This window comes from Centruroides sculpturatus, unplaced genomic scaffold (assembly GCF_000671375.1).
Source record: "Centruroides sculpturatus isolate CEXI.00-Female unplaced genomic scaffold, Cexi_2.0 scaffold16, whole genome shotgun sequence".
Lineage (NCBI taxonomy): Eukaryota > Metazoa > Arthropoda > Arachnida > Scorpiones > Buthidae > Centruroides > Centruroides sculpturatus.
In genome coordinates this window covers 815,054-829,557 of record NW_019384548.1, presented here as the reverse complement: position 1 = coordinate 829,557, position 14,504 = coordinate 815,054, and the positions used below count along the sequence as shown (strand labels likewise).

The window sequence follows — 14,504 nt, the reverse complement described above, 5'->3', positions numbered from 1 at the left end:
CCCCCCCTAATTAATTAAATTAATATATAAAAAATCGATTAATTAAAAAAATTAAAAAACTTTTGGAGGTCATTTTTGACATCAGAAAGCAGCTTTAAATAACTTTACCGAAGTCAAATCCGTGTGCTACAACTTAGGAACCATGAAATAAATTTGATAAAAAACTCACAATAAAAAACAATTAAGCCTTAATCGAGCCATATCAAAGGCTTATTAAAATCGCGATAAAATTTTTTCGTGCGGACAATGAATTTTTAAAAATTTGGGGACCTAAAAAACATTCCAAAAATTAAAAAAAAAATTTTGTCAAAAGTGGCCTTAACTACCGAATTTTACATAACGCTATGTAACCTTGACGAGTTATCTCGTCAATGGGTGTTAAGGTGGAAAATGCATGTGGCACTTAAGAATTCTTGAACATTTCATTATTATTTTAAAATGAGTGGAAACAAGATTTTTGTTATATAAATTTTTTTTTTAAACTAATTTGCTGAATAAATTGTTTTTGTGAAATAAGGTATGTATATATTTCAGACCAATCAAAAAAACAATATATTTAATATACTGTTTAATTTTATAAATTTGAAATTTTTGTTACCTCCAATAGACCTCTGCGAATTAAGAAATTCTGATCAGCACTAGTTGTACTTCCTCTCAAATAACTCTCTATTGCTCGAGATAACCAAAATCTAAAATAAAACCAGTATTAATAAAATTAATTAATTTATTTAAATTTTTAACAAATGTTTTTATTTATCAAATATACATTGGTGCCTTGTACTTTGAATTCAATTCATTCCAGAAGGCAATTCAAACTCCAAATCGTTCTAATTCTGAATCAATTTTCCCCATTAGGAATAATGGAAGGCAAAGTAATCCATTCCCAGATGCTAAACAATACCCATTTTGATAAACTTAAAATAACAAATACACATAATTTAAGGTAAAAAGAACACAATAAATAAAATACATAAATACTGTATAATAAAATGAAAATTGCATTTACTGATCTCACACTGTTGACCTCAGCATCTTAAACATGGAAACATCCATCACACCTGTACTGCTTACATGCTTTGCAATTAATTCCTTTTTCATCTCAATCATCAATATTACAACCTTCCTCAGACTTTGTTGCTTCCATACACTTCTAATATGCCACAGTTAATAAGTAAAGATTATATTGAGTTAAACAGAAAGTTTTTGCATATTTTTAACAGTTTTCATTACTTAGCATAGATGTGTGATTTAATTATAACAGTTATGAAATTTAACACATTTTTGAGATTAAAATGAGCTTTTAAACAAAGAATACAAACCTTTTACTTCACAGTTTGTTTGAATAAAATCAAGTTGAAATGTCTTCAGATAAAAAACATATTGGGCATATTATGCTTTATGAGTTTTGGAGAGGATATAATGCCATACAAACAGTAAAAGTATTGAAATGTGCATGGGAAAGATGCTCAAACTTCAAACATGTCAAATGTGATTTTAAAAAGTTCCATTCAGGAGACTTTGAACAAAAAGATAAAAAATGTACAGGACATTCAAAAGCTGTTGACAAAGATAACTGCAGAAAAATTGTTAAAAATAGACAAATAATATAAATATACATAACAAAACACACCAAAAATAAAGCAAGAAAAGCACTGAAAACATACAAGTGTAATGTGAGAGTGAGAGATAACATGGGCACAAAACAGATTGCATTTAAATTTTAAGCACATTTTTTCACTACATGCACAATTCAAACTTTGAAGCTTCATTTGAAGTCCACAATAAATTTTTGTCTAATTTAGCATTCATACTCTGAAGTGGTTGAAGTTAGATCATTTGTAGTACAAGGTACCACTGTATTATATTAAATAATCACATCTGCATTGTAAAAGATAATTACTTGCTGTCTCACATAAGTTATATGATAATGTATCAATATATGACTATGCATTGTGTAAGTTTTTTTATATTTTGGTAATATATGAAAAAAAAAGTTTGTTTTCCTCACAAGATTTTAATTGAAAGGACAGTGGATGATCAGTTAATGAACATAATCTGTTCCAAGACTACGTTTGCTATCCAAATTGTTTGTTAATAGATTATCGATTTACCATAGATTTTGTGGGAATTTGATTAATTTGTTCTGGAGACCCACAAAAATAATAAAAAATTATATACTTTCTTACTATGTTTATTTACATGTAATAACAAACAAAGCAATCTCTCCATTTTTTCACGCATGGCACATCTTGTTTCTCAGATGCAATTTTCGTTACTCCTTTATCAGCTTGAGTTTTTTTCATTATATCTTTCTTAGCTAAGACTTATCTACTTAGACCTGTTGAAGTCATCTGCCTACAATATCAGACATCTTCCGTCCACTCTCTACCTTGGCTATTATCTCTTGCTTAGTTTCTATAGTGAACACAGTTCTTGACACTCCACTCTTTTAAGGCCCCATAATAATATCAGTTTTTTAAATTAAATAAGAAGTTCAGAAAAGCATTTACAAAAGCTCAGAGAACAGAAATTAACTAGTGCAAAAAAGGTTATGTATACAATTATGAAAGTCTGATTCCATAAATCATGTATAGATGCCATTAAAATACAGTTTTGCAAATCTTAAATGCAGCGTCGCTTCTTGTGTTTGTTCTGTGAGGTGTTCGTTATCCAAATACAAGTTCATTGTTCGAACATAAAAATCTTTCACGAAAGTGTTCATTGTTCGATTTGTTTGCAGTCCGAACTGTTCGTTAACCAATCACCCACTGTATAATTAAAAAAAATGGAAATTATTACATAAATGCTATATATGTGAAAATAAAATATTAATAAAAACTTGGTAATGTGATTATATTTAAACATCAAAACAAAACATAAAACAAAATTAAATGTCTCATTCCTNTTAAAAATTATTATTTTTTTTATTATAAAAAGATATAAAAATTAATTTCATTAAGCAACAACTTTTTAATTATAAGACACTTAATTCTGTGAAGTAATTGTTCAAAATAGTTATTGATAACAGATTTTTGAATACAGTAGATTGTTAATTTAACAGACTAATTGGAAAGGGGCTGTCTGCTATTGCTGAAAGATTTAAGATTCTCATAATAAGTCACTATTTCCTAGTCGTTTAACTCAATGAACCTTACACAGTTAATATAAAACAAAACTCAACATTCATACTTCAAGAAATGTAGGGAAATTTATGATGCAATATTTCTATTATTTTTATGTAATAGTAATTATACAATTTGATTAATTAATTTAAAAATAAAAATGCATTTAATAAACAGTGGATTAATAATTAAAGTATTGTATTTGGCCAATTTCTTTTCTATTATTGCAAACAATCAACTAATTTAATAATCAACTAATTAAAAAATAAAATTTTACAATAAGAAAAATGAAATCATCAAACAGTAGCTAATTAAAATAAACAAATTGACATTAATTTATTACATATTCAATTATCTAGAGAAGAAACTCCAAATGTTGGTGTCTAAAAAAGAGCTACAACCGTAGTACAATTAAAGAAGACAGTCAAAGAATTATGGACAGAGGTTGATCCAGAACTGTAAAATACTTAGTGAAAGCAATATGCTGCTCAGGATTAAAGTGCATGCCAGTGATCATCCATTCCCAAACAGAACTGGGATTTATTGCTAAAGGCAGTATGTCCTCTGTTCATAATACTACATGCTTCTCAGTAATGGTACCAATACAAAGAAAGCTTTATTGGCTTTGTTTGCATTGCTGTGCTAATGGCAGACAAAATAGCTGCTATACATGAAAATTTGCCTCTACTAGTTGATAACCAATGGTACAAGAAATTATAGGGTTCTGTAGAGAGGCTTGAACTTGTCTCTGGATTATGAACAAAAGATATTATGGTTGTTTGTACTTGTCCCTAAATCAGAATCATCTCTCCTAGTGTTTTGTCTGAAGTGTCCAAGACCTTCCTGCCATTTATGTGCATGTACATGTATACACTCCTCCAACACATCCTCACAGTCAGGTGAGAACAGCCTAGATAACATGGAATTGAGCAAAACGACTGTCCTGCTTCCCTCAATTTGATGATGTGGCCTTTCTTATACATTTATATGAGAAAGATGCTATAACTAACTGCTATTGTAACCATTAACTGAAAAATTGCTTGTCTATAAAGTTTTATAAGTAAATGCTATCTTCATCCAATTAAATTTATAAAAAATATAAATATCAAATTTTTTTTCTGTTAAAGTTTTCTATAAGTAAGTATTTTATTATTATTTTTCCATATTGTCATATTTCCTTTAATAAATTTTCTAATTCTTAAAATTAAAGTTTATAATAAAATAATAATAAAGATTATAATAAATTTACTTAAGAATTTTTTTGTTATATCTAATAATTTTTTCACATCTATCTATATAACCCATTGAACGCGTGTTCATCTGCGTAACAGTAAGCCAAAAACAGGCACTAGATGCGCCCTAGTGATAATTTTAAATTAACAATAAATTATTTTTATTTGTAATAGGAATTTATTATTGATATGAATTTATTATTTATACCACGGAATAGTATAAATAATTATTATATGCCTTGCCTTGCCTTGCCTTATTATATGCCTTGATTAACCTTGCGCCGTACGTTTACAATATCACGAGACTCAGTGAACATCATGCATTGACTCTCAGAAAATTTGTTGAAAAAATGGCGGATACATTTAAAATCGAGGTTTACAAGCAAAGGTAAATAAACAAATTAAACTATTTTAAAGTATTTATAGAATGTTTAATAGGTAGAAATCTAGATCCGTATGACGTGATTGGGACTTTAACAGAGCTGTAGAGCATATTGATAGGAACAAAAAAGTCAAAGAAACCGTGCCTCATGGGAATTTGTAAAGAATGCCCACTAGGGGGTGTCCTGGGCTAATAGTATGAAATAAAATATTAACAGAATAAGATAGAAATTGAATACTTACTGCACATTAGTCACACATGAAATTTTACTAGCTCCTAAAAATATTACAATTCATTAGAAAAAGAAAAGACTCTTTCAAAGATTTTCATATATTATTTTAAAAATTATAGCACAAAATTTAAATAAGTAATTACCTTCAAGCTCTCTCAGTTCACTATATTCACTCCATGAAAGCATTGTATGTTTATATCTATTACAGAAATAACAATTTTATTAAAATGTCTTGATAAACTTAATTTAAAAATTTAGTTTAGAAAAACTGATTAAAAATTGATATTTTTTTTATTATAAAAAGATATAAAAATTAATTTCATTAAGCAACAACTTTTTAATTATAAGACACTTAATTCTGTGAAGTAATTGTTCAAAATAGTTATTGATAACAGATTTTTGAATACAGTAGATTGTTAATTTAACAGACTAATTGGAAAGGGGCTGTCTGCTATTGCTGAAAGATTTAAGATTCTCATAATAAGTCACTATTTCCTAGTCGTTTAACTCAATGAACCTTACACAGTTAATATAAAACAAAACTCAACATTCATACTTCAAGAAATGTAGGGAAATTTATGATGCAATATTTCTATTATTTTTATGTAATAGTAATTATACAATTTGATTAATTAATTTAAAAATAAAAATGCATTTAATAAACAGTGGATTAATAATTAAAGTATTGTATTTGGCCAATTTCTTTTCTATTATTGCAAACAATCAACTAATTTAATAATCAACTAATTAAAAAATAATAAAATTTTACAATAAGAAAAATGAAATCATCAAACAGTAGCTAATTAAAATAAACAAATTGACACAAAGATCTTTTAGTCACTTTTCTTTATTGAAATAACAAACAAGAAGTAATACTAGACTCAGTAATCTGGCCATTCCTTGTACAGAGAAGTGTCAGATTAGTGTGTGAAAAAGCCTAAAGGCAACAAAAAATATGACCTGTCACCTTTTAGTACTGATTCTTTTTGGAAGAAAATAGGAAAATAATATGGCATACCAAAATGCAATATTCTACATAGAAATTAAACCCAAGTAAACAGGAAAATAGGATATGTGACATAAATAGCATTTTCATGGAAACAGAAACATCTAATTGATCACACCGGAGGGTATGTCAGATTAGTGAGTGTGTTTTAATTATAAATGCATTTTTTTAAAGTGTAAATAGTATGTAATTATTATAAGATTAGTTAATGATATAATATAAAATAACTGAAAATAGAAATTATTCACTTAAATGCATTTCTTTCTAACATCTATAAATCTTAAGATAATGTAAAAATTTTAAATCTGTTATAGAAGTTCATTAAAATCAAAATAAAAACGAATATATTAAAAATAAACTTACTCTGAATGATCACAAAAACTATGTATTAAACGTAATACTTGAATTTTTAATGCCACCTCCTAAAATTAATATAAGCATTCATTTAATAACAATAAGTGAACCAAAATATATGATTGTATTAAAAACTAGATTTCACTTTTTAATAAATCAAAGGAACAAAATATTTTAAAATGAAGATAATGTTAATCTGCTTCTCAACACACTCATCTAGGTTATGTAAACATCAATGTAATAATGCTTTTGAACATAGAAAAACATTAATTTTTTATTCATATTTGAAGTTTAGACTATTCACAAAAATATAACATTTTCGAATCTATCTTTTAATCCTTTAACACAACCACAGAAGTAACAGTTACAATGGTTTTGAAGAATGAACTGACTGAATGAACAATATATAATAGAATCCAAAAGAATTAGAAAAAACTTTATAATAATCTGTAACTGAATATTTTTAAATCAATCAACTATAAGGGAAAGATAATCCTCTACAAATAAGCTGAACCTTGAGAATTATAGTTTAAAACTTTTTAAATATATTTTTTTTTGAAGAAATGTTTGTATTCACATAAATGCACTAAAAAGTAAAAAACGAATTTTCTTCAGCTTTCACTGTATTCTTGGTATTGTGCAACCAAAAGTAATAGCATGGGATCTTAATGTTTAGAAATATTCTTAGTTACAATTTCTATCAGTTTTTATGGGCTTCCCATGAGTACCCCAGGATAACAACAAGAATAATGTGAAAGAATTTTTTTTTTACTTTTTAATGCATTTATGTGAATAAAAGCATTTCTTTAAAACTTTCAAATATTTTTTTTTATTTTCCACCATTTTCCACATATGTAACACTGAATTATTGAAGTTGTTCTTGTTTTAGCATTCAATCGAAAAGTGGGTGAAAAATTGAGTTATAAGATTTTATGTAGATAGTAAGTTGCCTGGTAAAATACCTTAATACAACTAGGTAAGCAAATCAATGACAGCCAATTTCATTTGAAACAAACTGTCATTGGCTTGCTTATTTAGCTGTTTTAAAGCCACTACACAACATGCCCAGCAGTGGCGTGCAGTGACATTTGATGATAGGGAAGCTGTTTTTCCATAAAAATTATAAACAAATACTGGAAATTACAAAAATAAACAGTTTATTTATTTTAATTCTAAAATAGATATATTGACTGCCTTTTCTTTTAATAAGTGACTGAAAATGTTTAGCCACATATTCTACTAAATGTTTTTTTTTTTTAATATTCATTAGAATATTTTTTAATCTAATGTTTGAATATTTAAAATCAAATCAAAGTTAGAATTACAATGAAATACAATTTTGTTAATTATCAATTTTACAAAATAAATTTATAAATAAAATATACTCACAGGACTGCATTCACAACTTGTATTATGCCCAGAAAATCTGTTGTGATCACTTATAAATTCAATAAAATATCATTTCAATTAAATTTGATTTAAATTTCGATACAAATTAAGAAATGTGAATTAAACATACATGTTCCATCTCCATACAAAATGATCAAATAATTCAGATAACTGAGGAATTAATCCTAATTCAGCAAGTTCCTTTTGAACCTGAAAATTAATTAGAAATATTAATTATATTTGCTCATAATTATTATTAATCTTTAAATTAATTCCAAATTAATTCTTATCTCATTCAATTTTTACAATCAAATAATAATTACATATGCACAGAAGGTCATAAAAATTCTCAGGGTCTCTCTAATAATATTTTGAATCATCTTAATTTGAGGATTATTTCAGTCTGATTTGAAATATTAAAAATAAAAAAATAGCATTTAGTCTTCTTAATTTTTTTCCAATTTGTATATTCAGATTTTACTTAGTTAATTTTTTTCTTTTGAGACTATATTAAAAAAAATTTGTAGGGCTTATCTGTTGACATCACTGAAGCTTTAAATGTTCTAAGTACTGAATATCATAGTTTTTTCAAAAGCATCTTCATTAACATTGGCCCATCTTTAATATAATTTCATTTCAATAGCAAATATTTTCATTTATATCAAAAGTATTCAAAATTAATTAACTTCTATATCATTGTGTGTAATATAAAAAAAAAATTAAAATTCTTTTTCCCAAATTTTCTACTACAGTACTAAATAATTATTTTATTAATATATTATGTTTATTTAACATTTACATCAACATAACATAACCAGGTGATAACTAGTTTCAGAGTATGTTGACTCAATGAAGATACCAGAAAAACAAAATGCTATTAATAATTTGTCTACAATTGTTGATTGGACTGCCAAAAATCAATAGAATCACAGAAATAGCAGACATATGACTTTCTCTGCAGGCATATCATAATCATGTACCAAATTTTCCACACTATAGAGAGCACATATGACAAACAAGCAAGCAGTTAATGTGAATGTTACAGGACTGGAAGCAACTAGAATCCTATCTAAGCATTTCAAAAACAAAAGGATCAAAGTATTAATGATCTAACCACCCACCATGCACAACCTGATTAAAATTGAAAACACATCCTTCTCTAAAGAACATGAAAGTGGAGTATATAATATTCTGGTCACATAACATGGTCTTTTACCTGGGTAATACTTGGGTACCCTTGCAACCAGATTAAAAGAATACAAGGACAACTTAAAGAAAGAACTGGTATCAAGAACCCTGGATGAAGAACTGATGAACAACTGGTGTAGTATGAACTCTCTGTTGTAAGCAGATATCATTTCATCTAACACAAAGTTTCTTCCTATTAGAATGGCCAAAGAACTTGCTATAATGGCATCTACCCCCTCTGCTGAACAAACAAAGAAACTAATGAATTTATGCATGAATAAGGTCATTTTCTTTATTAGCTCACAGTCAACTGGTAACAAATTACTTGCTACCTAACTCAGGGAGATCTCATATTTTGTCAGCCTCTTTCAGAATTCTTGAGTCCAAAAAAAACAATGATGATGTATGATATTACAATGATGTTAATTAAAAGTAAAAATAATAATAATAAATTTTATTTTATTAAAGTTAGTTTTATTCTTTCTCTTATTTTACTATATTTCATCACTATTGTAATTGTATTAGTCCATTATTTTTACAATCTTGATGTTTTCATTTTAAATTGTAACATTTAAATTAAATAATGAATCTGTTTTAGCTTTTTAAAAACTGTTCTTTATTTCAAATTATTTACAGAATACTGAACAGAAACTTAGATGTTCTCATTCAAATTTCTAATACAAACTTTTATGATCTGATGAGACAGAACAACATTTAACCAAATAAAAATCTTTGATTCATATTCTTAATTGTTTCTCCTGCTAACATAACATATTTGTTAATTTTTCAAGTTGTAAAAATCAAAATAGCATAAAGTTACCAATTTGGAAAAGCACCATGCAATTTTAATCAGGTTGTGCATGGTGGTTTGGCTGACATAGCTTAATGCTATGTCAGCTGACTCAACAGTTGTCAATTAATATAGGTTATATGTTGGGCATTTTCCTAAGGTTAGCACTGAGTTTATAACTTTCTATGTTATCTCTAGGAAAATGTTAACACAAATAATACTAAATTTATTAAATAATTCAAAGAATCTCTATGTAATTCAAAGAGTCACCTTTCCAAAGTTGACTACTTGAATTATATAAACAATCTTTGAATTAAGTATTATGGAATCAATAATTTTAAGGAAAACAAAATTATATATTACTATAATATATAAATTTACCTTTCTTCTATGCCTTCCAACTAATAACAATCCTAATACACAAACAGCATTTGCTCTAAATGAAAATTCAGTTGCAATTTGAATTGCTGATTCTGGTCTCATGAGACCATTTGTATCAGACCACTGTGATATTCCTAGGAAAAAACAAGCAAATATCTTTAACTATATAAAATTAATAAAATTCTGTTTGAAACAAGTAAGCTAATTGAATTTTTAGTATTGTAGAAAGGTTGGTTAAAATGCTATTTTCTAAAATTATGATTATACAGTCGAGTCCGCATAATTCGACACCCCAAGGAAAAGTGGAAATGTGTCAAGCTATCCAATATGACAACTAAAGCAAAGTTGAAAAAAAACCACAAAACTACAATTAGGAAAATACAGTAGTGCAATGTACAGTACCTCTCTGACTATCCATCACTGGCACTAAGTTAGTTTCTACTCCAAGTACCCCATTAATTTCCATTGCCTTTTGTTTCAGTATCAGTCCTGAAACAGGAAGATTCGATGAATGAATTTGCTTTAGCCAATGTACCAGAACATCTTCAACATCTTTGTATGGTGACTTTCTCTGGCATTGTGGAAACAGCCATGATGAAAATCCAAGAAAAAGTTTCTTAATTTCCTCTTTTTTCTTCACAATTCCCACCAGTATTGTTCTTGGAAGGTTTTTTTTTTGTTTTGCAAATTCAGCTTGTAAAGTTTTCTTACATTCAAATTCAGACACAAGTTTGTATTTGTCCTTCAGCATAAGCATTGTTAGCTTTTGGACACTCATTTCTAACAGAAATGTGAAACACATGCTACAAATAACGCATGGCATCAGAAAATGCAAAATCGGATTCTGCTGTGACGTTGACTTAGATTGTATAGTTTTTTTTTTGTTTATCTGTTATTATTTTATATATGAAAATATATAAAATGTTAATATATACATTACATATTACGGCATTTTTATTAATAAGTCAACTACCTTCCTGAAAAAATGAGTTCACACCACACAGTTTAAACTCATTTTTTCAGGAGGGGAGTTGACTTATCAGACATCTAAACGAGTGTGGGACAGGAAAAGCATTCGACTTTTCCAGTGGTGACAAGTTAAACGGTGTTGAGTAAACCAGAGTTTTTTTTATCATTAATGCCTATGTAAGTCAGCCGGGACCACAGAAAACTGACTACTTAACCGACGGTGTCTAGTTATACCTATGACAACTTATGCGGATGACTACTTATGCATGCTCGACTATATTACATTTATAAATAATTCACTTCATCAAATCACAACTTGTAGAATAATGTGTATAAATTGTGGAATAAATTGTGAAAGAAATTAAGTTACTCTAATAATTTTTAAAATTTAAAAAAACTATATTTGCTTTGAAAGTAAAGTTCATCAACTTCAGTTTTTCTAATTAAAAAACTAGAATCAAAAGGAATGTTAACTATTAAACTATAGTTTCTCTTTAATTTGAAATAATGGCATTTTTTTTTTTTAAAAACAAATTCATTTTGAAAATTAGATGGAAAAACAGCTTTGGTTATAGCTTTGAATTATGAAATTTCTAGTTTTCCTAATAAAGCACATTTCTAACATGAATACTCTAAATTAATCCAAACACAAATCAAATACAGAACTTTCAGAAAAAAATATACACTGTTACCATGCATAATAAACAAATAATCTTTTGATTGTTCCAGAGTTATGCAAAAGTTTACTGAGTCATGTTTTCAACCCTATTTCAAGCAAACCTCAATTTACAATCAATTGGAATATGGAACAGATTAAAGGAAAAAAAATATTTTAAAATATTCTACAAATCATTTGATTATAAATGTAAACTTATATGTTTTCTCTAAATTGTTCCATATTCTAATTGGTTATAAACAGAATGGTTTAAAATAGGACTGAAAAACACTCAAACTTTATTTTGGTTTTAGAATTATGCAACTTGTTAATTGTTCCAAAATGTCTGTGTCAAGTTTTATTTACTTTAATGATAGTTATATACCATTATAGGACAATTTAGTTCCAAGATTCAAAAGTCAAACATTAGAACCTTAGCTAAATTGTTAATTGACATGTATTCATAATACATCCTGCATGCAATATTTCAAATATAAAATTGCTGTAATGGTGCTCTTAGAATCACATTTTATTCTGTATTTTATGCTGTTGTTATAAAGTATCTGTACTTTATTTTTATTTACAGTTGAGAACAACAAAATAGGTAAATTTGTGTTTTCTTATTAAAAATATTTCCATGAAATATTCTTAAAGAACAAACAAACAAAAACAATATGTAAATTATTTATTTTTTCCACTTCCTACTTCGATTTTTATTCATTATTATAAAGACACAATATTGCTAATATTGTGATTATTTATTAGAATTTTGAATCTAAAAGTTTATAGCAGTATATTGTGTGTTAAGCACAGCAGTATATAAGTGTGGTACATTATATTACATTATTTCACAACATCAGGATTCAACATATTTATTTGAATAGAAGTACTTTTCACTTTTAAATTTAAAATGAAATCAGGATTATCAACACAAATTAAGAATATAAGAAGTAAAAGGAAGCACAAAGACTCTCAAACAACTCTACAATTTTCAATACTTTCTTTTTTTAAATGAAAACAAATATATATTAAAAAACTAACTTTGAATTACATCAAGAAAAAACATCAACAATAAGCAAGAATAAACATGATGATGTGAAGGATTATCAAAACTATGGAAAAATAAGTATTTTAAACAACCCAAAACACGATCTATATATAGATACATAGCCAAACAATCACAAATACTCGGGCTATTAATCTGCTATTTTTCATAATTAATACTAAGTAATTTGCTACTAGAGGTAAGGTTAAACACCATCTCTCATCTAAGTTAATAATAACTTATTAAATAATTTAGAATCATCTGGAAGAAAAGAACTGGCCCAGTATGGGGGCTTGAACCTGCAACCTCCACTTGCCACACAAATAAACACTAAATAAGCCTTTGCTTCCAAATGTATTTAAATTTAGATCTAGCCTTATGTAGTTAATCATGGCACCAGCTGAGGACATAAATACATCTGGAAGTGAAAGCTTATTCAGGGTCTGGATGGTGCAATTGGCAAGCACACCACATGGCAAGTGGAGGTTGCAGGTTCAAGTCCCATCCCGGGCCAGTTTTACTTAGTATTAATTATCAAAAATAGCAGATTTATAACCCAAGTATTTAAGGTGATCATTTGGCTATGTAACTATGGAAAAATACATTATTATATATAAGAGAATTTTGATATCAATAGAATTGAAACTGAAGTTAAGAAGGCAATTTGAAAAAATTTAGAAAAAGTCTGATATAGCTTCTGTCAACTAATCTTTACATATATTAATTCAAAATTTACATTGAAGTTGTTAAATAGAGAAGAAATAGTTAAGACATTACAGTAGCTTGTTTGGAACAAGCAAAAACAAGTATATTTGTTTTCCTTACAGAATATTTAATATAAGTACAATCAAATTGACTGTAATAAAAAAAATATATATATAAATTTTAACATTAAAACTCTGAAGCAATGTATTCTTTGTTTAATCTAATAAAATTTTCAATACCTTGCACTACATTAATTTTGGCTTTAGCCAAAACATATTATTGAATAAAGTACTGAAATTACAGAATTCAATCACTAACTATGAAAACAATTAATTAATCATCTTCTGAGTAATTCTTAAACTTGGATGAATGTTGAAGGAGACAACATTTCGGTTTTTTCGTCTGAAAAAATGCCTTTTAAGTGATTATAAAAGTGAATGATTATATCAAACAAATATTGCTAATTTTAGCTTTGTGTTAAATATAATTCAGATATGATATACAGTGGAACTCATTAATTAATTTAACATATTCTCAGGGATCAGCAGATTTCAGTCTAAACTCAAGGAAAACTTAGAAAAGGAGTTTTGGGAAAGTAGTGATAAAAAAAAAATCAATTGCAATGAATGAAATTAATATTTGTATATAGTAATCCATTCTGTTACTTATCTAAGATAAAATTCAATAACTTGTGTATAATCACTAAAAGAATTTATGATTTAGTTAGTGAGAAATAGTTTAATCTACGATGACCACTAGACACTTTTTTCCTTTGCTCCACCTAATGGTCAGAATACAATTATATTTTATTACAACATAAAATTTTTATTATTTTTTCATACCAGTAGAATACATAACAACATCATCTTTAAATTCACATTATACTAGATGAAAATAAATTAATGTTAGTCATGAACAAAACTTTTTTTTATTATGTACTGTACATTTATTATATTTTAATGAAATGTAAACAGATTGTTATTGTAATGTAACAGTATCAGTTATTGACATTCATGTACAGTATTTCAGAATGCAAAGCTAGTGTAAATCAGTC

General features: G+C 27.1%; 1 protein-coding gene across 1 annotated transcript in view; it reads right to left on the bottom strand.

Moving 5' to 3' along the window:
* The window catches only part of LOC111623557 (short transient receptor potential channel 4-associated protein-like), an 83,705-nt gene that overhangs the window by 21,086 nt on the left and 48,115 nt on the right, over positions 1-14,504 (bottom strand). Inside the window, exons 10-17 of the mRNA XM_023366172.1 lie at positions 10,077-10,210; positions 7,848-7,927; positions 7,718-7,766; positions 6,338-6,396; positions 5,112-5,167; positions 4,979-5,012; positions 767-802; positions 599-689 (exon numbers count right to left, since the gene is read on the bottom strand). Of these exons, the coding sequence (XP_023221940.1) occupies positions 599-689; positions 767-802; positions 4,979-5,012; positions 5,112-5,167; positions 6,338-6,396; positions 7,718-7,766; positions 7,848-7,927; positions 10,077-10,210 (539 nt within the window). The remainder of the gene's footprint in view (positions 1-598; positions 690-766; positions 803-4,978; positions 5,013-5,111; positions 5,168-6,337; positions 6,397-7,717; positions 7,767-7,847; positions 7,928-10,076; positions 10,211-14,504) is intronic.